This window comes from Amphiprion ocellaris, chromosome 8 (genome assembly GCF_022539595.1).
Source record: "Amphiprion ocellaris isolate individual 3 ecotype Okinawa chromosome 8, ASM2253959v1, whole genome shotgun sequence".
Taxonomy (NCBI): domain Eukaryota; kingdom Metazoa; phylum Chordata; class Actinopteri; family Pomacentridae; genus Amphiprion; species Amphiprion ocellaris.
The window spans coordinates 3,890,233-3,916,080 of NC_072773.1; the positions used below are offsets into that span (position 1 = coordinate 3,890,233).

Sequence of the window (25,848 nt, forward strand, 5' to 3'; positions counted from 1 at the left end):
AAGGGAAGGTGCAGTCTCACAGTCAGACAGGTACAGACTGCCGTAACACTAGAATAGCCTTCATGATTTGCTTCGTTATCACTCTACACTTCAACTGTTATACTGTAGAGGTGATACAAGTGAAATGGCAATGGCAAAGCAAAGCTGCTCAGAGAACAACCTGAAGTTTATCTGTGAGTTTAAACCTGGGTCTGGTTCCTCGCAGACGTCTACTGATGAAGGTTACGGTGCCGGTTTTGGTTGTGAGACGGTTTCTGTCGTCCTCCCTGCACAGTGCAGCGTCTACCAGCTGCGGCTGCACATCTGTATGCAGGTAAGCGAACCCCTGCTGAAAGGAAGTATATCTGCTCTGCTAGCAGGGAACGTTGCCACAACATTAGCTAACATTACCTACAAGTTCTAATTGTAGAATTCGAATAAATTTTCACTTGGGTCATTCCAGAATTGGAGGACATTTGGGATGCGAAATTTTTGAAAAATAAACCTTCTCTTCTACAATTTTCTGCTCCATATTGATCAATAATAGGTAATAAACTATCAAAGGCTTAGACATCAATGGTAGCATTTTTATTCCATGTTTTCTGTGTTGTTTGCTAACCCTACTCTAATCACAGTAACAGGGTTGCTAATCCATGCTAATGTGATCTTTTTCTCAGCAGTAGAAGCTAGATATTTAGCTGCTGTTACTGCTGACCAAGAGGACAAACTGACTGATGGAAAACAGTCCAAAGAATTAGTCTGATCCTGATAATATGAGGTAGAGTGAGACATTCAATCAAGGCTGACAATGTTCTGTCATGTGATTCACTGTTTTCTTCTTCTGCTACCAGCTAAAAAGGTTATGCTACCAGGGTTGTTAAGGGACTCACATTCCATGCATAATAATTATTATTTACAATATTATGTTGATTAAAAAAAGTTCCCACAATTTCAAGAGACATCAATGAAAAAAATAACACCAAAAAAGGAGATTTAAATTTCATTTTAACTGTTTTATTTGTGATTCAATGTGGTCATCAGGGGGCAGGACAAGAGAAAAATTACATTTTAGGGGGAACTCCAGACTTATTTGATATATATATATATATATATATATATATATATATATATATATATATATATATATATATATATATATATATATAGAGAGAGAGAGAGAGAGAGAGAGAGAGAGAGAGAGAGAGAGAGAGAGAGAGATTTTTTTTTTAATAAATCAAACATTATTTTCTCCTAGTTTTTTTTTTTTTTAGATTTGGTCTCAGAACAAGTAAATTTACACAACAACTGCACGTTTTAGTATTTTGTACATGGATTATTACTCCGCCAAGGAACGGTGGAGTTATGTGAAGATCGGCGTCCGTTTGTCTGTGAATCTGTCTGTCTGTCTGTCTGTCTGTCGAGGCATCAGATGACAGAATGTTTTTTTTATACAGAACGTTTCATAACGTTCCTATAATGTGATATATTAAAGGTAGCACACTTTATACACATTATAGAACATTCTTCTACAAAACATTCCCACAGTGTCCCATGATAAAGGAAGAACGTTCTCCAGGAACATTCAATAAATGTTTTCCAAATGTTGTCGAGACCTCCCATGACAGAACATTCTTTGTAAGACGTTCCTGTAATGTGAAATATTAACAAAGGTGGAACATTTTTTCTGCAAATTTCTGAGGACATTTAGGGGAAGTTGTTTAGGGAACGTATTGAGACCTTCGATGACAGAATGTTCTTAATCAGATGTTCCTGTATGGTGACATATGTTCTGGGGAAGTCATTGAGGGAGCAGATTATAGAATGTTCCTCTGTGAAACATTCTCACAATGTTTACTGATAACAAAGCAGAAACATTCTGCTCCTATGATTAACATGACCTGGATGACTGTGAATCTACAGACTATCAAGTTTCAACTATCAACATCTTTGAAAACCTGGACTCTCTCTCTTCAGGTACAGTTGCAAGGTTGTCATCCGGACCCATTTGCCATACTGGATCCAGAGAAGTACACTTTGCTATATGCCCGGGGGGATGACTGGTACGAAGCCTACGATGACTGTCAGGTTATCAGGACGTTAGACATTCCTTGGTCATGTGATGACTCCCAGTGTCTGTTGGCCCACATACTGGTAAAAGCTCTGGTGGCTGTTGATTTCGAGGTAAAGAAGAAACAGCAGCAGTGTCTGACATATCTGATTGGACACGACCTGGAGTACGAAGCGTCTGATAGACTCAGCGAACTCACATTCACCCGCAGGAAACTGACATCTCCCAGAAGACAAGAGCTGAGGAATCGGGATGACGAGTTGTACGCCACAGAACCTTGGATAACTTCTGTCCCCTTACCGGCAGACTTACAGGTCTGGCTGAATAGAAAGCTTCGCGTCAACTTTCATTACATGAGCAAGATCAGCTTCAGCGTACAGGTGGATTTGAGTACAATGCCGGATGTTCTTCTTAAATATTTCCGAAGGGTCATGTCAGACCAGCGGCTTGAATACGACGCCTCTGAAAGTGTGGTGTTGAAAGTCACGGGTAGAGAGGAGTTTCTATCTGGAGACTACAGCCTCAGTGATTTCCTCTGGGTCCGACAGTGCTTGAGAACCAACCAGGACCTCCACCTATCAGTGGCTCCTGTGTCACAGCTCCCCGAAGAGACCGTCAAGTTTGTGGACTGGCCACTGGTTGATGGTTTCAGCGGTCAGTTCAGTTCCCACAATGATCTCTGTCTGGAAGGGAAGGATTTGGAGGACATTTTCATGATATCCTTGTGGGACTGCAACAGAAACCTCAGAGTCAAACTGCTCGGCTTTGATATCCCAAAACTTCCAAGCAAATGCCCTCAGTCTGTTTACGTTGAAGCATCCATACTTTACGGAAACAAGGTTCTGTCTTCAGTGTCGTCAATTCCTAAACCCTTTGCAGATGAAGTTCTGTGGAATGAGTGGCTGGACTTTGACGTTCTCCTCAGGGATCTGCCACGTGGAGCCAAGCTGGGTCTCACTATTAATGCAAGTGGTGGTGACAATTCCTCAGCAACCAAAGACCCGAGACCTTCAACAATCAATGATCCAAAGGCTCCAATCACTGGAGACCCGAAGACCTCCAACAAGGCACCAGACCTGCAGAAAGGGAAAGGGAAAGTGCTCTACTTTGTCAATCTTCTCCTCATAGATCACAGGTGAGTTTATTTTTTAATATTAATTACAAATTCTTCTGTGTAGGTGTCAGTTAGCTTCAGTTTAGATCCTCGGTCAGATGCCTTGAGGAACCCATACTTGTTAAATGTCACCCCAAGGTTTACCAGCTCTGGAAATATCATCAGGTGGCACTTCCTATGAACAGTTTCTTATTGGTAAAAATGGTGGTTTAGAAACAGAAGGGAGCCAATTTTCTGTGACACCATTTAAAAACAGGTTCCGTGTCATCTCAAAGAATAACATCTGTCATTTGTCCAAACTTTTGTATGAAGTTTTACAACTTTGCATGTGTTCTCAAACTTAACAATGCAAAAACTGTCATTGTGATCTATGCATATTCACTTTAATTAGATAGCTTCGGTTCTGTCCTTTATTTAGCATCACATGCAGGTTATAAATGTTGACCGAGCCTTACAAAACATTAGAGTAGATGGCACTCTACTGAATGTATACATGCATACAATCCAGTCTCTTCATACTCTCCCCTCATCAATTTGCAAGCCAACATAAGAGTTGCTCTTTAAGTAATTTCCTGCAATACTGTTGTATCAACACATCAATTTAAATTGTGTACTACTTCATTCTAATTCATCTTTGCAGGTCTATCCTCAGCCAGGGCTCCTACACTCTGCACATGTGGTCCTACCTTGACGTGGACGAAGGAGCTATCACCTACCAAGCAGACAAACTGTCGTCTGCTACCAACCCAGACATCACTGACTCGATGGCTATCAGCTTCCTTCTGGACTGCTACAGCTTCCCTGTAGTTCTTCCAAACACCTTCAGCCCTTCTGAAGGATCTGGCAGTCCCTCCTCTGGCCACCCCTCAACCAAATCTGCTGCCTCCTGGCAGGCGTCCGCTTTAACCAGCACAGATTCTTCCCCATCTCCAGCCATGAACAGAGGCTGTCTGAGAAGGTTCCGGGAGGAGAGCATCCACTATGCCTCCAGCCTGCCCCACTACCTGCGAAACATTGACTGGATGAACCACAAAGTGGTCGAGGATGTCCACTGGCTTCTGGGGAACTGGGATCCCGAGGAACTGGATGTAACTTTGGCTCTGGAGCTGCTGAGCATGGATTTTGCAGATGAGACTGTCAGAAGACTGGCGGTGCAGAGACTGGAGAGCCTGTCCAACGATGATGTGATGAAGTATCTGCTGCAGCTGGTGCAGGTGGGTGTTTTTAAATAGACAAATAAGCATAATAAAAAGACAATGGTAAATGACAGCAAAATCTGCTAAATTATGACATATTTCAACATTTAGTTCTGCTTCAATTCATCGAATCCACCACGTCTGACAATCTTCAATTTGACCGATTTTTTTTTTTTTTTTTAAATAAAAAGTAGTGAATTTTGATTGAGTTGACCATGTGTAAAATCTGGGACTACAAGCAACACAGGTTTGGAGTTAGAAGTTCTACAAGAAGGTGGAGTCATGTCAGTTTTTGTGAAGCATGGTGGTGGCAGTTTTATGCTGTGGATCAATGTTTGAAGTGCCATAACTTGAGAAATAATGCAGTTAGATTCCTGAAATTTCGTATGTTCATGGATATGTACATCTGATCCTCAATGATACAACCCTGCTTTGATGGAATAGTACAAACCAGTTATATGATGGTGTAAATTTAGTCAAAAAATGTCTACTTGGTTTAGGTTTTTATTAGGTTTTTGTTAAAATTGTTTTTTATTATGTTCTACGACTACGGTTATTCAAGCTGAACAAAACTATCTCAACTCTTTCTCCTTCTAAATGTGCTTTATAAATGAAATTGACTTGCATGCTGATGCCTTAGAGGTAATATTTATCCAGTTCACCATCTTAATTTCACATTTTAGCGTTCTAGCATCAAGTAACCAATGGGTGACCAAATGCAACAGAAGCTAAGTTTGAAACAAAGTGATGAGCAAATTCAAATATTGGCCTGCTGCTGGTGATCGAGGAAAAGTCATCAGCATGAATCCCCTAAAAGATCTTGAATATCTAGCAGACTGACATCCCCTAAACCAGGTGGCTTCCACTTCTAAAAATACTTTATGGTCATTCCGCCTCAATTCACAAAATGCCCCATCACCTGACCATCTTCAGTTTAATGATTTCTTAAAAAGTGGTGAACACTGATTGAGTTAACCATGTGTAAAATATGGGATAATAGGTAACATTAGGTTTTGCGTTCTTCAAGAAGAAGCATGGTGGCGGCAGTATTATGCTGTGGATCAATGTTTGACGTGTCATAACTTGACAAATAATGCCGTTAGAGTCCTGAAATTGTCTTTTCTCATTGTCATGTACATCTGGTCTTCAATGGTACAACCTTGCTTTGATAGAATAATACAAGCCAGTTATTTGAATTTGGTCAAAAAATGTCCATGTTTTTTTTCTATTCCGACATTTCACCAATCATAAAACCTTTGTTTTTAAGTACTCAGAGACAGATTGGTAGCAATAGGAAGTTTCAAAATGTAGAGTTTGGTGCCAGGAAGAGACAGACTTTATGAGAAAAAAATAGTTAAAATTGAGATTTTTCCATTTATGCCCATTATTGAGACAACCACTGAGCAGGTATGATGGATCTCCAACTGTGTTCTATAATATTGTTACTGGACTAAAAGAAAAATCATGGTTTTCCAACTCACAGTGTTTCAAATAATTTTATGACTAGAACTACCATAAGTAATCACGTGTACATGTCAGACATACACTACTGTTCAAAAATTTGGGGTCACTTAGAAATGTCAGTATTTTTGAAATAAAATCAGTTTAGTTCAATGAAGATAATATTAAATGAATGATAAATCCAGTCTAGACATTGTTAATGTGGTAAATGACTATTCTAGCTGGAAGCGGCTGATTTTTAATGGAATATCTCCATAGGGGTACAGAGGAACATTTCCAGCAACCATCACTCCTTTTTTTTTGTTTTTTTTTTTATTCTTTATTTTACCAGGTAAGCTCAGTTGAGAACAATTTCTCATTTACAATGATGACCTGGCAAGAGGCCCCAGCAGGAAGAAAGATAACAAATAAACAAGTACATATACAAAAAATTACACACAAGTGTTTAAACAGATTAAAAACACCCTAAATTAATGCTAGAAATTCAATGAAAACATTCAGCATGTGCAGTGGTCAGCTAGGGTCTGCTGCAGCTTCTGTTTAAAAACGTAAGGTGATGGAAGAGATGGCAGTTTCTGAGATTTTTGGAGGGAATTCCAATCGATCGCTGCAGCAAAGCGAAAAGAAATTCATTCCGGCCAAAGACAGTGCGAACCGTGGGGACAGAAAGTGTTAAGAAATCACTGGACCTCAGGTGGTAGTTGTTATGGGAGGGTTGTAGGAGGTTGGAGAGGGACTGAGGGGTTTTCCCTGATAGGGTCTTGTAAATGAGTAAAGGCCAGTGTTGGAGTCTCCTGGTGTAAAGGAAGACCCAACCCACCAGTTAGTAAAGGTCACAATGGTGGGTGGAGAACGCAGCACCGGTAGCAAGACGGATGGCTGAGTGATGGAGGACATCAAGCCTGGTAAGGGCACACTTAGGGGTCATTTTATAGATGACATCTCCTGTGTTCTAATGCTACATTGTGTTAGCTATTAGTGCTGAAAGGCTCATTGATGATTAGGAAACCCTTGTGCAGTTATGTTAGCACATGAATAAAAGTGTGAGTTTTCATAGAAGGCATGAAATTGTCTGGGTGACCCCAAACTTTTGAATGGTAGTGTACATATTTTTTGTTTTAATTCATTATAAACTTGTTAGCAAAGAGTCCCATAGAACTATTGTGTTGTAAAAGTTAGTAGCAAAAATACCTGGTGTACAAAGTTTACACATTTTTTATTTAAAAATATTCCTGGAAAAAAAATCTGACAGATATGAGACGGTCAGGCGTGAACTTAAAAAAAACAAACAAAAAAAAACTGGTGAACTTCATGATCTTTAGTGGTCATCCTTTCTGGTTGTAGGTCATGTGATTTTTCCAGTAATGCTTCTGAAATGTTCTTACAATTAAGGGTTTTTCGAAGGCTTCATCTTTGGCTCAGAAAGTCTTTTACTAAGATCTGTGGTTGGATCTTCTCTCTACATCTCTGTGAGCTGTAGGTGGCGCCAAACTCTCCTTTTCACTAATTTGGCGTATTGTAGTTAACTAGTTACAGATTTACTGACATGATATAAAACTTGCTGTTGGATTTTATTGGAGACAGTAAAGAAAAACACAAAATATTGGATAAAAACAAGTAGTGGACTGACATGTAAACACAGCTTCATGAATGAAAATGTCACTCGACCGTGAACGTTGCTGTCACGGTTCCTGTGTTTTTGCAGTACAGCAATGTGTGTTTTCTCTATTTCCTCTATTTCCTCTGTCTCTGTCTTCAGTTGCAGAAAAGTTTCTTTACTAAAGTTTGTTCTTTCCACAACCTGACTCGTGTTTTCACCTGGGTTTTGTCTAACAGTTAATATACTGTGCAGCACATGAAATGATGCTTCTGACCAGAGTCCTGCAGGATTTCAGGTTAATGAGTTAACTTCAGGTTTAGCTTTGGGTTATTATGACGGTGATTTACTTCTTACCGGCTTCCACTGTCATGATACCTTTAAGGCTGAACACCTTAAATTCTCCGGAGCAGCTTCCAGATCAACAGGCACAAAAACAACTCCTACTGACCAGTCAGTTGTCTTAAACAGCAGCATCAGTGTTCATAGAAGCTCCACGGAGATCGATGTGCAAACAGAAAGAGCGAGTTCTTCAAGCTGCAAGCAATTTCAAAGCCACTTCTTTGTTCTGCATGACTTTGCAGAGCGATATGATCTCAAAACAGAATTAATTAAAACCTTATAGACTGCTTTACCCCAATAAGGTTTGCTGGAAGTTTGTTTGTGTGATTTAACTGCTCCCTAAACAGTTACCACCACCAGGTAGCTGAAAGAATAAATTTATTCTACATACAAGAAGAAAACACATTCATTTAAAAGAATGTACGGTTGCAATTAGAATTTAGATCTACTCGTGCCTCATAACATGGTGGCTTGTTCAGTTTAATGAAGCCAGAGAACGAAAAGATGCTCTGGATGTGTTGACTTTGCTTCATAATACAGACGTCTGAGTGTTACATGGTTCCAGGTTCAATTTTTAATGCATAAAAACTGCATTTTCATAAAGATTCTGCTGATATACAGTACAGTCTCTCTCTGTTGATTCATTCAGTAGAATGCAAAGAAATTTAAGCTTTAGATGGTTTTTTTTGCAAAGTTTGGACTCACAGAGACTAATATTTAGGGTCCGAGCACCAACGGTGCAAGGAATCTCTTGTAATGCATGGGTTTTTTTCTTATATTTTGTTCTTTGGATGAAAATAATGTATTTCTGAGGCCCTAAAAACACTTGAAAATGCATGAAAATTTGCACACACCAGCAAAAAATTCTATATTTTGAGGGGAATACACACATATTTGGCAAAATGGGTCATTATCTTCCCCTGCAATACTCCCCCTGAACCACATTTCACCTACAGCTACACAATTTGATGCTCATCTGTAACACATCAGGACGCACAAAAGGCTTCTTGCAAAAACACCCAAAACCGAACAGGAAGTCAGCCATTTTGAATTATGTGTCATATTTTGGACCAATTTTTGCTTTTTTAAAACCTATAAACTCAAACAGGGTAACCCCAACAGAGCTCAAATTTGGCCAGGATGTACACCAGGCATGGGTGATTAAAAGTTAAATGGCTGCCCTAAGAATTTCGATGTTTCGCCATGAAACAGGAAGTGCTGTCTAACTAGCCTGTACATGCTCCAGTCTGTCTTAAACTTTACATGTTTGATCAGACTCCTGCCCCGATGTCAGTCAAGGATAGCTCCACCTGGTGGACAGTTTTGATAGGTCATGCTCAAAAAAGCCATAGGCCGAAATACACTCAGCGAAATAAACTCTCAGCGCCACCTGGTGGACATGCTTGAATTCGCTGACCAGCAACGATGCAAGGACCCATTCAACGCTGTTTGCAACTTTAGTTATGGGTTTTCTTTCACTTTGTTTATTCTTACAGACCCTTAAAGTGGAACCATATCATGACAGCTTCCTCGCTCGGTACCTCATCCAAAGAGCTCTGCGGGTGAGTCGAGCAGTATGCATAGTTCAGCGTTAACGCTCATATTAAACTGTAGCACCTTAAAGAAACATAGAATTTTTGCCATTTTTCTTCTTTTCAAGAATAGTTCTAGTTGAGACTGTTACTTAATGACAGTATGTTAATGCATTATCTCTTTTAATTGCTGTTTATTTCAATAAATATCATTAATAAAGAGTGTTGTTCTGCTAGCGGGGCAAATAAAAAGCTCTTTTATAGGTTTTTGCAGGTCCAGCCTTTAGTCTGCTCATGCTGAATCTGCACTGAAACTCTCTAAACTCACCCACATTGTCGCCTCACTGCAGAGTAAGAGGATCGGCCACTTCTTCTTCTGGTACGTCCGCAGCGAGGTGGCCGGATGTCCATACTTCCGCCAGCGAATGGCGGTGATCCTGGAGGCCTACCTGCTGGGCTGCGGTCAGGCGATGCTGGACAGCTTCATCCAGCAGGTCCGGGCCGTGGAGGCCCTGCAGAAGGTGGCTCTGCTCATCAAGAGCTTCTATCCAGACAAGACCAACCTGCCGTCCACAGGTGGGACGCACATAAGAAAACTGTGAATGCAAACATTTACTTAAAAATCACACATTGACCCACTTTCAGTAGATTTTTTCACACATTAAAATTTGAGGCTGTTTGAACAACAATATCTGAGGAACTATTAAAGACAGAAACCTGAAATTTTTACTGTTATTTCTCATCATGTCATTGATTCAGAATCTGTAATATTGGACAAGTACAACAAACAATGTCTGATTATGGGTGAGTTGAAATATGAAAAAAAACTGAAGACATCAAGAAAACATTAATCTTTGAGCTCATAGTAACATTAAAATTGATAATCCAGAAGTCAACTAGTGATATTTTCTGAACCACATGTAGCTGCACGTCACAATAATATGAAACTAGGCATGCAGAATACGTTAATATGAATGGGAGAAGTTATTTTCTTGGGATTTTCATAACTGAATGAGGAGCTTTGATAAGTCGCACCACAAAACAAAAATAAAATAAAAATAGATAAATAAAAATAAATGTATTTTACTTTTTTTGTGTTTCCTAATTATTATTTTATTAATAAGAACTAAATATAAAATGTTATTATCATTATGGGCATATTTTATGGCTGGAGAAACCAAAAAAAAAAACATTTATTTATCTATTTTTATTATTTTTTTGTGTGTTGTGGTGCAACTTGTCAAAGCTCCTCAATCAGTTATGAAAGTTCAACAAAAACAGCCTTTTCTCATTTTTGTGACCCAGTATTTAATATTAAAAATGATTTTACATGTTTTGTTTAGTTTTGTATTATTGCGACATGCAGCTATAAATGATTCAGAAAATATCACCAGTTGATTTCTGCTTTATTAGTTGTGTTTTTGTTCATTTGTGGGATTTTCTATGGCAGATAAACTTTTAAAAATATATATATATTTCAACTCATCTAAATTGAAAGACTATTGATGAGAGACGATTTGATTTGCTTGTTTAATATTACAGATTCTGAATCACTAACATGATGAGACATGATTGTGCTTTAGTCGTTTTGTTGACCCACTTTAAACTGGTTTTATGAATTTTGAGTCTGTTTGAGCGACAATATCTCAGGAACTGTTGAAGATAAAAACCTGAAATATTCGCTGTTATTTCTCATCATGTCATTGATTGAGAGGTTTCTATATTTAAAAAGTACATCAAATAGTTTTTGATTGGTGAAGCACTATAGTTCACATTTTTTGCATTGACATAAAGTAAAATGAGTCTGATTTTTATTTGAGTCTGATTTTTATTTTCCTCCAGATCAACCTGCTCAAATCCTGAACAAAGGAGTTTTTGTTGAAGATCATGCCAGTGATTTTATATTACAGTTTCATGAAGTCCAACATCTTTTCTTCTTTGATTTTCAGAAAAACAGAGGTTTATCTCATCTTATAAAACAACAAAAAGTTCAAAATCCTCCGAAACTCACACAGTTTATTAATTCATTCAATCATTCAAACTTTACTTTTGCTCTGGGGAGAATTTTTTTCCCATCACATTGAGTCAAACTGCAAGATAAAAAGAAACTATAAAGAGATATGCTAACAGAGGAAATGAAATTATCTTTGGTGATTTGTTAGACAAAATAATTGAAACAGAAATTATAAGACAGTGAGAAACACTAAAATTTGCAAATAAGCCAAATATTCATCAGATGAAATGAGTAATTGAAATGTTAAATAAAATGCAAGTAGAGCTTTGGAGGTTTCAAACTCAAAAATAGCACCAAGGATAATAGAAATATTGTTCTTACTGTTGGTTTTAGTGTTTTACCGACTTGTTAAAATGAGAATAACATTTAATAAATCTCCACTCTTTGTCTCGAAGATATAAAAACACTCGCATAATGGAGATAGAAGGATGGAAAAATGATGAGGACGTGATAGTCTCAGTAAATAGAAAACCTTGAATGTTTTGTAGTTTAATTTTGTCGAGTATTTTGTTGTTCAAGCCCTCGAGCATGATGAGTAAAGCCACGTCCTGCAGGTTCTCAGAGTTAACGTTGATGAACTCTGGGAAAAGCAGCAGTTCGGGTTCAGCTTTTTTTTCAGTTGCTGTTTATTTCAGTCACTCTTCTGCTCTGCTGCTTAGCATGTGGTGTAAAGTTACCCTTTATATACATGAAGAAATCCAATCTGCAGCATGTATATGAAGCTGTGCTGCACACCTGGTGCTCCTCAGCCAGCCAATAAGACAACAGATGTGATGACTCAAGCTTTGACAACAAAAAAAGTCCACACATTGTGTTAACACTTAGGATTTTCTGATTGTTGTGTTGATGTTGCTATCGATATAAAACTAATTCACTGGATCTTCAGTTTCTCAGATGCTGGCAGTGCATGAAGACTCTTGTGTTCACTCTTGCAGAAGCAGCTGTAGACAGTAAATAAACCTGCTGTGGCTCTGAAGTGACCGTAAATAAAGAACGGCTTTATTGGGAATTTATCTGTCTTAAAATACAGTTTATGTGAGCACATAGAGCAAGAGAGAATCTAACAGATGTAAACAATGGCTGACGTTAAAGCACAACAGATGACATGAAAACACATTAACTTAGAAAGTCCTTGTTTGTCAGTTTCAAATTGCTCTCAAAGTTTCTACCACCTCTGAATATTTCTCATTGACATAGTTTCCAGCTTTTAGCTTTGACCTATGGACAGAAGATCAAAGCTGATGTTAGCCACATTAGCTGACCAAACCTGCAAACATTTAGGAATTTCCGATTGTTGTGGTCATTTATTTTGATGGCATCAAAATAAAACTAATTCACTGGATCTTCAGTTCCATGAATGCTGGGAGTGCATGAGGATTCTTGTGTTCACTCTTCCCAGAGTTGGGAAGAACTGTCTGAGGAATATTTGATTTCCATTGTGGAAAGAATGCCACATGTGTTTTCAGCTGTTATATGTGGCAAAAGTGGCTAGTTTAGAATACATTTTGGTTTCTAAATTGATTTTCTTTTTCACTTCATTTGTTTATTTTTTCTAGGCTTTCATTTCAGAGTACAATTAGACATTGACATACATAGTTCCCAATAAAAAAAAGGAAAAACTGGGGTGTTCTAAAACTTTTGACTGGTAGTGTATATATATCTTTTATTATATTGTCTTTGGTCAAACCATTAAAATCTCATCTCTGTGTATCAAAGTCACATATTTAGAAGTTTCCTTATATATATATATATATATATATATATATATATATATATATATATATATATATATATATATATGTATATATATATATATATACATATATATATATATACATATATATATATATATACATATATACATATATATATATATATATATATATATATATATATATATATATATATATATATATATATATATATATATATATATATAAAAATATAAATAATCCCTTCGTTCTCTAAAGTGGCTTTGATTCAAATTTACGCTGCTGCTTTCTTTAAAATGTGCACATCTATGAAGTCCCTTTGTCTCTCTCTGTATGTATATTTCTCTCTACACATAGTTTCAAGAAGAATAACGGTACGGAAAGTGCATTTCAAGATGTTCAATCATGACTGCTTATATCATATGCCAAATGTCTTCCAGCATACAAAATCCCACTTTATGTCATTTAGCAAAGTGAAGTGAATAAATGTATTTTCTCCACAGCCAATCTATATAATTATGTCCAGATACGATCAGTTCCGTTAAAGTCCACCACAGGCAGCATCACTTAACTGTGTTGTTGCTCTATTTTTAGTGCCTCTCAGGCTTCAGGAGCAGCTCAGAAACAGCGACCTGCCGGATGAATTCCTGCTGCCCTTCGATCCTCGTATCAAAGCCGGAAGGATCCTGGTGAGGCGTCCTCTTGTTCGGTTTCTGTTAGCAAACTGATTGTGAATAAAACAAATGTTAGTCCTGCTACTTTTTATAATTTAAATGAACTCTGTGTGTGGAGTCTTCTATGTGTGGTTCACCCTGGCTCCCTATTTTGACCACATATAACTGAACATACAGTACAGTGCTGTGAAAAAGTATTGACCCCCTACAGTTATCTTCTTTTTCTGCATATTTGTCACACATAAAGGTTTCAGATCATCAAACTAATTTTAACATTGGACACAGACAACACCAGAAAACACAAAATGCAGTTTTTAGGTGATGATTTCATTGATTGAAGGAAAAATGCTGTCCAGACACATCGTGCCCCATGTGGAAAAGCAATTGCCCCCCTAGCTACCAATCTACCAAATGACCAAATTGATTCGTCAGTTGGGTTCAGTTTCACCAGCCACACTCACATACGATTACTGCCAGGCTGGTTGATACCTAAACATCACTAAATAGAACCTGTCTGAAGTAGCTAAAGGGTCTCAAAAAGCAGCGATTCAAGAACAGATTAGAAACAAAGTCATCAACGTTTATCAGTCTGGAGCGTTATAAAGCCATGGCTGAGGCTCTGGGACTCCAGAGAACCACAGTTAGACACATTATCCACAAATGGAGAAACGTGGAACAGTGGTGAACCTCCAGGAGTGGACCAATGACCAACATTTCTCCAAGAGAAAAACCTGCACTGCCCTTTCCTGGGTAGGATCCTCTAAGACGACAGGATGCAAGATTATACATAACTTTAAACATGTAGAACCCCACTGCTGATTTCAGGGCGTTTGGGAAAGTCTCACACAAACAAATCAGCTCTTTTCTCTCTCTTTGAGCTGGATAAATGCAAAGTGATGGCGTCTAAGAAGAAACCTCTATGGCTTGAGTTCTCTCCGATGCCGTCGCCGACTCCAGCAACACCGGTGGGAATCATCTTCAAAGAGGGGGACGACCTCCGACAGGACATGCTGGTCATTCAGGTTTGTCTTTTTATTTTACCTTAAATGTTGTCAGAATGCTGGGGTTTCATGCGGATGGACGTATTCCACTCCTGGATAAAGTGACACCTGATCTGGTCCTTCTTCCTGTTCAGACTCTGGTTTTGATGGACTCCATCTGGCAGGAGAAATCTCTGGATCTGAACCTTATTCCGTACGGCTGCATCGCCACAGGACACAACATCGGTATCCACATTATGTACCTTTTACAGTGGGTAAAATAAGTATTGAACCATTTTTCTCAGTAAATATATTTCTGAAGGTGCTATTGTCGTGAAATTTTCACCAGATATTGGTATCAACCCATGCAACCCACACATGCAGAGAAATCAAACCATAGATGTCTATGAATAGTGTAATTAGGTGAAGTGACACCGGGAAAAAGTATTGAACACATGAAGAAAGGAAGGTGCAAAAATGCATGGGAAGCATACCAATTCCATGGGTTCATACCAACATCTGGTGAAAATTTCACGTTAATAGCACCTTTAGCGATATATTTACTGAGGACAAATGGTGACATGTTCAGTTCTACCCTCTTCATGTTTCCCTTGAAGGACACAGATCACGGTGTTTAGAATGAATCCAAAGAGACCTTTCAAAGGGGTTTGTAACATGATTAAACATTTTTGACTTGTTCCTAATACTTCATGGTATTGTAATACTTGCTGCTAACACTTGATGCTAACTCCTGATACTTGTTGCTAATGCTTGATAGCGGATGCTAACAATTGATGCTGATACTTGACACTTGATCCGAATACTTGATTGATAATGCTATGTTTTGTTTTTTTTTTTATTAACACGAAATTCCACTCCAATTTGGGTTCAAAAAATAAAGAAAAAGTTGCTAATTTCTGTTTTCTGACTAATAATCATATTGTAAAATAAATACTTTTACTTTTCAAAACTGGGTAAATTTTGATGCTAATACTTGATGCTAATTTTTTCTTCTTGATACTACTACTTGAAGCTAGTACTTGAGATCTGATGCTAGTATACTTGATGCTAAAACTTGATACTTGATGCTAATATGTGACACTTGATGCTAATTGTTGATGCTAATACTTGACGCTCTATGCTAACCCTTGATGCTTGATGGCAATATTTGATGCAAATAATTGATATTTGATGCAAATAATTGATACTTGATGCTAATACTTGGTACTTGATGCTCATACTTGATGCTAATACTTGATACTTGATGGTAATACTTGATCCTAATACTTGATGCAAATACTTGATACTAATGAGGGAAGCTTTATCCTACATTTCTGATTTGATTTCTTGTTTGTCTTGTAGGTTTTTTTATTCAAACCATCTGACTCATAACCCTTCAGTAGCTCTTTGTCCAGTAATTGATCTGCAAATTACTTCAAAAAAATTACGGAAAGCGCAAAGAGGAAGTCAGTGGGAACTGAATAAATGAAGCCCCATGAGAGAATTATATCATCTTTGCGTGAGATTGCCGTATCTAATGTGCTTTTTACAAAGTGAAAGGAGAACTTTTATTCTATTCCAGGTATGATTGAGATCGTGAGGAACGCCACGACCATCGCTACCATCCAGAGGAGCCTCGGAGGAACGGCTGCAGCCTTCAGGAACGACAGTCTGTACGAGTGGCTCAAGTCCAAATGTCCACTCCAGGAAATTGTGAGTGACATTAAAACATAAGAACATGAGTCAGAGTGAGAGTTCAATCAATTCTGGACCCAAATGAAAAACCTTACATGCTGGTTCATATCAATCTGTGCAGACTATTTGATATTTATTCCTTTATTTAATGCTCTTTATGCTTCTACTCCGACAAGTTGGGTGCAAATAAAATGCAAATTATCTATTTTATTTTGTTTCTTTGTCTATACAATGTCAGAAAATAGTTGTGTTTTATTTAACCAAAATTAAGGAACAGCAAAAAATTCTGATAAAAATAATGAATTTTGTTAAAAAAAATAAAAATAAAAAAAAAGTTCATTAATTCTTTCTATTGACTGATTATGGGCTTATAATGCATATTAAATACTTTTACTGTTAATACTTTCAGTAGATTTTGATGAATATTTTACTGAATAACACATTTTGGCAAACTTTTACTTCCATTACATTTATGCTTGCAAGTTACTTTGCAGCGTTATTTTTATTAACAAGAAATTCCACTCCAATTTTGGTTGAAAAAGTCAAGAAAAAGTTGCTAATTAATTATTTCTGTTGACTAATCATCAGCTCATATTGTACAATGAATACTTTTACTTTTCAAAACTGGGTGCATTTTGATGCTAATTCTTGTTGATAATGTTTTATACTTGATGCTAATAGCTGATGTTAATACTTGATACTTGATGCTTATACTTGATGCTAAGGCTTTATACTCGATGTTCACACTTGATGCTAATACTTGATGCCAATACATGATACCTGATGCTCATATTTGATACTTGCTGCTAATACTTGATGCTAATACATGATACTTGATGCTAATAGTTGATGTCGATACTTGATGTTAATACTTGATGCTTGATGATAATACTTGATGCTAATACTTGATGCTAATAGTTGATGCCAGTACTTGATGCTAACACTTGAGACTTGATGCTAATAATTGATGATTGATGCTAATACATAATGCTAATATGAGATACTTGATGCTAATACTTGATGCCAATACTTGATGCTAATACTTGAGACTTGATGCTAATATTCAATAATTTATGCTAGTATTTGATGCTAATACTTGATGCTACTCAGATCAAATTTTAAAAGAAAGATCTTCACTTGTAACAGAGTATTTCAGAGGTATTTCTGACGTACAAAATCAGAGTTATTGGAGTTCTTTGATGTCGTTTGCCTGCAGCACTACAACACTGTGGAGAAGTTTGTGAAGTCCTGTGCTGGTTACTGTGTGGCCACGTACGTTCTGGGAATCGGAGATCGACACAACGACAACATCATGATCACGGACCAAGGTATGAAGCACGACTTCTACATTTCACTGGCTGTTAAAGGTGCAGCACATCATGTGAACTCAGCAAATTCATGGCAAAGGCGCTAAAAACTGGGCTAAAGAACCAAAAGAGAAACATTCAGGTCTTCCATGCATGAAAATCTCTCTCAGATGAAGCAAAACTTGTGCAATTGTAAATATTTTTTCAAATATAAAGAAACTGACATTTAAAGGGTTACAAATGTGAAAATAAATGAAGTAAGACGCCATAATAATACAAAAGTAATCCAAAAATTCCCTTTTACATCTATTTTATAGAAAATATTTTTCCCCATACAAAACAATGAGATAATGTAAACAAACTTACATTTAAAATGTTTAAATCGTGAGAATAAATGAATATTTGGTAATTATAGTCAGGACTGTCATTGAAAGTGAACAATAATGTTAATATCTAATGTTTTTGTGGTATTATTTTGATGTGGACATATTTGTCTTTCAGGACCTCATGTTGTTTTATTCCAACCCACTACTGTGTTTTATGATCAGATGAGCAGAACAGTGTTCATGACAACTCTCAGTTTATTTTTAATTATGATTTAGTTCATAATGAAGCCTTCATAGATTAGATTTTTTTATACTTAACACACATGAAGAAGACATCAAGAAATAAGATGAGGAAAAACATCAAATATTCATCCAAAATTTGACAACCAGTAAAGTTTGGGTATTTTGCTTGAGAAATAGTTGCTAATTAATTATTTAAATTGACGAATCACCAGCTCATAATATGAGTGAGTGAGTATAGTTTGATGCTAATGCTTGATGCTAATACTTGATTGATGGCGATACTTGATACTAATAATTGATAGTTGATAATAATACTTGCATCATGCATTTGATGCTAATGCGTGATACTAATACTTGATGACTGTACTTGATATTTGATGGCAATACTTGATACTAATACTTGATGCTTGATGCTAACACTTGATAGTTGATGCTAAGACTAGATACTAATACTGTATACTTTATGCTAATACTTGATTCTTGATGCGAATACTTGATGCTTCATGCGTGTATGTTGCTCGTATGGATGACATCTTGTGGGGCGAACAAAACCTTCAGCCGGCACGATCTCCGCGGTTACAGCAGAGTTTCTCCACTCCCACAACATCCCAGCGGACGTTGCCAGGAGCCCCGGCTCTCCTTGGATTATCATCCCCGTGAGCAGGCGCCAGAGGCGGCGAAGGGAGAGGAGACAGAAGCGGGGCTGCAGAGCGGGTGTACTGGTGAGGCTACGGAGGCGGCCACACAAACCGCCATTTCCCAGCCTTTTCTTCTGCAACGCAAGATCCCTCATTAACAAGATGGATGAACTGAGGCTACAGGTTGCAACAAACAGCATCGTGAAAGACAGCTGCATTCTGCTCTACACAGAGACTTGGCTTCACTCATCCATCCTGGACAAAGCAATCCAACTAGCAGGCCGCACAGTGTACCGGCATGACAGGACTAGAGACTCTGCTAAGAGCAGAGGTGGGGGTCTATGCAACTACGTAAACAACAGCTGGTGTATCAACGCTAAGACTTTAGGCAGCCACTGTTCCCCAGATCTGGAGTACATGACTGTCAAATGTAAGCCCATATATCTTCCACGTGAGTTTACAGTAGTCATGCTAACTGCTGTGTATATCTCACTGGACACTAATGCTAGGTCGGCCCTTGGACATTTGCATGACGTCATCAGCAGCCAGCAAAGTTCGTTTCCTGAGGCTGTTCACATCATTGCGGGAGACTTTAACCAAGCTGATCTCAACAGAGTGCAGCCAGAATTCCACCAACAAGTCAAATTTGCCACCAGGGGGGACAAATACATTGGACAAGGTCTACTCGAACATCAAGCTGGGCTTCAGGGCCAGGCCACTACCACATCTGGGCCAGTCAGACCATCTGTCCCTGCTGTTAATTCCAGCATACATCCCCCTCGGGAAAAGGGCTCCTACCATAAACAAAACTGTTAAAACCTGGCCTGAGGGTTCCTCTCAGATGCTGCAGGATTGCTTTGAGTCCACTATCTGGGATGTTTTTGAACACCAGGACCTGGAGCAGCACACTACAGCAGTCCTGGATTACATCAAACACTGCAGAGACAAGGTCACTGTGGACAAGCGCAACCGGGTTTATCCCAACACAAAGCCCTGTATGACGAGAAGTGCAGTGCCTGCTCAGGAAGCGTAACAACGCCTTCAGGTCTGGGAATGTGATGCTGTACAGCGCTGCCAGAGCCAATCTAAAGAGAGGCATCAGAGAAGCCAAGGCTTCCTACAGGAGAAGGATTGAGGACTGCTTCCAGAGCAGCGACTCCAGACAGGTGTGGCAGGGGGTGCAACACATCACCAATGACAGACCAAGCAACACCATAGCTGAGGCTGGTGACGCCACACTGGGGGAGGAGCTGAACCGCTTCTTCGCTCGCTTCGAGGTGGAGTCGCCCACAGCCACACCTCATCCACCTGCCCACAGCAGCCCCATCCTACAGGTGGAGGAGCATGAAGTGAGGTGCACACTGAAGGCTGTGAACCCGAGGAAAGCTACGGGACCCGACGGCGTCTCTGGTAAGATGCTGAGGATGTGTGCACGGATCAGCTGGCGGAGGTCTTCACCAGGATCTTCAACCAGTCACTGGCTCAAGCTGCTGTCCCCCCCATGTTTGAAGTCTTCAACTATTGTTGCAATCCCAAAGAAGAACAACATCAACTGCCTGAATGATTACCGTCCAGTAGCACTAACACCTATCATTATGAAGTGCTTCGAGAATCTAGTCAGGACACACATCATTTCAAAACTCCCGGCAGGATTAGACCCCCACCAGTTTGCCTACAGAGCCAGCAGATCCACTGAGGATGCAATATCCACAGCTCTCCACTCTGCTATGTCCCACCTGGAGCAGCAGGGGAACTACATATGTGCAGCTGCTCTTTGTGGATTTTAGCTCGGCTTTTAATCTCATCATCCCCAACAGACTGGTGACCAAGCTGCTAGACCTGAGCCGGCTGTACTCATCCCGACTCTGGATTAAAGACTTTCTGTCTGACCGCTCCCAAAGGGTCAGGGTTGGACCACACATCTCCTCGACCCTCAGCCTCAGCACCGGCTCCCCCCTGGGTTGTGTGCTGAGTCCTCTGCTCTATACTCTGTACACCTATGACTGCATCCCCACCCACTCCAGCAACAGCATCCTGAAGTTTGCTGACGACACTACTGTGGTGGGACTCATCTCTGGGGGGGATGAGTCTGCATACCGGGATGAGGTGGAGCGGCTGTCGGCATGGTGTACAGACAACAACCTGGCCCTGAACACAGTGAAGACCAAGCAAATCGTCATAGACTTCAGGAGGAATAAAGTGGACACTCAGCCCCTGTTCATCAGTGGAAGCTGTGTGGAGAGGGTGTCAAACTTCAAATTCCTGGGAGTCCACATAGAAGAGCAGTTTGTATTATCCAGCCGTGTGTTTTATGTCACAGAAAAGACTTCATCGATGGTAAACATGTGCAACCTCCACTTAGAGCTCCTCCAGCAGCCTCCTGGCTCCCCGAAATGCTTTCAGGAAATAAAGGGTCTTTTGTTATGATGCACCAAGATTGAGTTCCAGGACCGAGGAGTGAAATCGTTGAAATTAGATGAGCCTTTGATCAGTTTTTCTCTTGATATTTCTACTTGGAAAAGGTTGGAGAGGAGCATTTGCTGCTGCGTTTCACATCTCTGCAGGCCACTTCTGCACAGCAGCAACAACAAAGCTCACTCCAGAATATTGCCTTTTCTTTTTTTTCCGCACACACAGAAAGTCGATATGAAATAAGCGCTAAATTTGACAGTGTGTTGGATTAAAATTGCTTACTCTTCTAATTAATGATGCTAATTCTTAATATGTTGATGTTACTTGATGCTAATACTTGATGCCTGATGCTAACACTTGATGCTAATACTTCATACTTAATGCTAATACTTAATGCTAACACTTGATAGTTGATGCTAGTACTTGACAGTTGATGCTAATACTTAATGCTGATACTTGATGCTAGTACATGATGCTAATACATGATACTAATGTATGACACTAATACTTGATGCTTATACTTGCTGCTAATATTTGATGCTGATACTTGATGCTAATACTTGATGCTAATACTCGATGCTGATACTTGATGCTAATACTTGATGCTAGTACTATGCTGATACTTGATGCTAATATTTGAGGCTAATGCTTACTGCTAATATTTGATGCTGATACTTGATACTGATACTTAATTGAACCTATTTTCTGAGAAAAACTATCCACATTTCTGTAAACAGTCCCTCATGTATTCATTTCTGATTTCTGCATTGATAATCAGAGTAAAACTTTGGTGGTTTTGTGCTTCCTTGAACTCGCAGGAAACTTGTTCCACATTGACTTCGGTCACATCCTGGGAAACAGGAAGTGCTTCCTTGGCATGCCGAGGGAGCGCGTCCCGTTCGTCCTCACACCTGACTTCCTGTTGCTCATGGGGAGGGTCAGAGGTCGCAACAGCCTCTACTTCCAGCGGTTCAGGGTAGGAATGAGTGTTAGTGTGATTGTTTTTCTTTGCGTGGTACTCTTTGTATTATATTTTTTGATAGTAACACCGGAAAAATCTGTTGAGATATGAGTGAAAGGTCGCAAGAAAGTGTCTTTTTCAACTCAAAATACCACGAAGATGGTTCATTTCTCCATGACCGTGTAACTCCTGGTTTTACTCCTGTTTTAAACCGACTGTTTCAGTGCCTGTAGCTTTAAATAGAGCTAAGCTGCTGCTGCCCGCCCCCTTCAGGAAGAAGACTCTGTCTGTGTCTGAGGCAGAATCTCTGCCTGGTTTCTCTGAAGCCAACAGTCCTATTTAAACTGGTTCAGAGGAGTCAGCAGCTGTAGTCAGTCGTAATCACTCGCAGGTAGTTAAGAGGCCATGAAACTTTAAAAAAAAAAAAAAAAAAAAAGATTAATACAACTTTCTACATCACCAAAACTGATCATTCAAGTTGCTGTATGTATATTTTTGAGCCAGGAGATGTTGTCATTATTCCAGAAGATCTCGAAAAAATCTGTGAAAGAACCATAAGACATGATTGTTGTTTTTTTAGTTGTTTTGTTTTTGTTATTTGACACAAAGATGCGTGTGTTCCAGTTATTTCATCAAAGAAAATTCTGAGTAATAGGAGTCATTTTAAACTGAAGACTGCCACGATATACCTGTGTTTTACAAGTAAACTTTTGTTCATGTCTGTATGTAGAAGCTTGAAATATGGAGGGTAAAAGGAGTTCAGAATGTATCTACATGTGAAGACTTATTGAGAAGAATAGTTGAAATATTAAAGCTGCAAGCAGTGTTGATTGGGTCCTTACATAACCGTGAATGTTGGAATGTGGGACATGTTGAGGTGTGGCAGAAATTTCAATGTGCTGAGACTTAATTGACCAATGTCAAGGATTATATCACAAAGTTTCTAGCGATGGTACGTGCAAATATAATGGCTATAACTTCCTGTTACCCATAGGTAACGCTATAACTATGACTAAATTTTTGAATGTGGATGTCTTTAGACCTGGACTCTTGTCCAGCATATGAAGTTTGGGCCAGATTGGATCATGTACAGCTGAGATATAAACACTTCTGTAATCATGGTGAAAAATTTGCCACTCATGGACATGACGTTTGACAACAACTCAGTTTTCTTCATGAATCATTTTCAACATCTTAAGGTTTATGTCACCACATTTGAGATGAATATGGGCAACCTGCTGTTATACATCAAAGTGTAAAACATGTAATTTCCTGTTGCCAGCAGGTGGTGGTATGACTGTGAATGGATGTTAGCATGTGGATGTTATCAAGGCAGGACTCTAATCAATCATGTAAAGTTTGAGACAGATTGGAGCATGTACAGGAGAGTTAGACAACACTTCCTGTTTCATGGCGAAGGATTAAAGTTCAGGGGGCCACCTTTGACTTTTGCAGAAGATTTTAATAATAATAATTTTTATAATAATAATAATTTTTCATCACTAAGGTCTGTTGTATTTACTAGACAAAAATGAGGTCTCATGGACTTACTTCCTAGGAGGAGTTAACCCCTGAAAATGAGCAAAAATAAGAAAAGATCTCACAGTTAAAGCAAAATGGCCGACTTCCTGTTGGGTTTAGAATATGGCTCCAAGAGGCTTTTTTGTTCACCTTGATGTGCTACATAAGGCTACCAAATTTGGTAGATGTAGGTGAAACATCCTGTTTGTAGTAATGTTGCAGGGGGCGCTATGGAGCCATTTGTTCCACACACAGGTCCCATAAAATGTTAAAAAAAATTTGGCTGTTCTGATGTTTGTGCAAATTTTCATGAGTCTTTGAGCATGTTTAGACCCTCAAAAATCAGATTCTTTAGGGCAAGAAATCATTCCTTGCATTCCAACAGGGTCCTACACACTGTTGGTGCTCGGGCTCTAACTAACGATTTATATGAGATGGACGATTGGGGCAGTGGAATAAACGCATGTGTAAAAAGTGAATCCACTATGTGAAAGCAAAGATATTAATAGGATTTGTTTGAGTATTATTTTTCATCCTCATTTTCATCCATTTTTCAGGACACCTGCATCCAGGCCTACCTGTCCCTGCGCTGCCACTCCCGGCTGCTGGTCACCCTGTTCTCCCTGATGCTGCTCACCGGCATCCCGGAGCTGAGCGCCGCAGAGGACATGCGCTACCTGCGGGAGGCGCTGCAGGAGGACCAGACTGAGGCCGAAGCCAGGCAGCATTTCCTGCGGCAGATCGCCGAGTGTGAGCGGATGGACTGGACGGTGCAGACCAACTGGTGGATCCACATGGTCGCCGGCATCAAGTAGACTGCTGGGCCTGTCCAGGAGCCTCCAGGAACCACCGGCTTATTCTTTGTTTTTATGGTGTTTATCGTTATATTTGTGTCATACTCACTTGTGACTGTTGCAAGGAAATGCGGCTTGAAATTGTTGCATGGTAACCAGCAACATTGATTATATATATACACTATAAATACACGGACTGTGCAGTTTATTTTATCACACTTAAATCAGATGCAACTCCTGCAACCATCTCTATCACTATGCACCAAAACAGCAACAAATATGTCATATTTTTTCGAATGTAAAGGCATTTAATTAAAAAATGGCATGTAATTACACACATCTACCCATTAGGGGAGCAGTTCCTCATGTTTTTGGTCTAATGAGATAAAATAAGAGAAAACTACTACTCCTGAAGGACATTCTTTTGCTAGATTTTGCTCAGAAAACCAAATTACTTAACATTTAATTTGCAGAAGTGCAGCGCCTAGTAGAAAAGCAATAATATATAAGTACGATGCATTACTGAAGATGAAATAAGTAGCTAAAATAAGGCTGTAGAAGTAATACTGATTAATGATACTGAGGGGGTAAAGTAATGTCTCACATGATAATGAAATACTGCACATGAAATTAGAATATTGCACATGATAAAATGAAGTTGAACTATTGCATATGAAAAATTAACTATTGCACTGTTGCTTTTTAACTTTTTCTTGGTGGTTAGTGACAGAAAGCTGTAGTTTCTGGATGCCTTTTATAGTTTTTACAGAAAATCACATTAATATTGAAATGATCCCTCAATAAAATCATATCTCTCAGCACAAGAGTATGTGGGATTAGTCACAATAGCTGAAATTATGTTGGTTTTTAAAAATGCTTTATTTTACAAGAGTTTCTAGATTAAGTTTTTTGTGCACATCAGTAGAAAACTAATTAGATTTATGCATAATCTTTTTGTTAGTGTAACAGAGGAATAATTTTTACGCATCCACTCATCAAAACATGTTTTCACAAATCAATCAAGAACCGCATTTCTGACAAAATGCCAAACTTAAAATGTGGGAGGTTTGAGAAGTTTAACAACAATTTTACACGACGAGTGTTGATGAACTTGTTACAAATCTGAGAAATTCTGTCTTACTGGAAGTTCAATAATTAGAACAGTCGGCCTGTTTGAATCTGGAGGAGACGCCGATGATGTGCAGATTAATTTGTGTTCATATCCTGAAACTTTGCTTTGTTCTTGTGTGAAATTAAAGCCAGTATGTTGTGTTGTCTTGAA

The 25,848-nt window shown here is 38.9% G+C and overlaps 1 protein-coding gene across 1 annotated transcript; it reads left to right on the forward strand.

Annotated features, from left to right (window-relative positions):
• Positions 1 to 22: 22 nt before the first annotated feature.
• On the forward strand, positions 23 to 25,848 carry si:rp71-17i16.5 (phosphatidylinositol 4,5-bisphosphate 3-kinase catalytic subunit gamma isoform). The gene is made up of 12 exons (XM_023273434.3): positions 23 to 313; positions 1,954 to 3,182; positions 3,802 to 4,375; positions 9,254 to 9,319; positions 9,640 to 9,865; positions 13,610 to 13,704; positions 14,568 to 14,711; positions 14,825 to 14,915; positions 16,252 to 16,382; positions 17,581 to 17,692; positions 22,109 to 22,266; positions 24,330 to 25,848. The coding sequence occupies exons 1-12, from the start codon at positions 125 to 127 to the stop codon at positions 24,585 to 24,587; spliced, it is 3,273 nt and encodes a 1,090-aa protein (XP_023129202.2). The 5' UTR covers positions 23 to 124; the 3' UTR covers positions 24,588 to 25,848.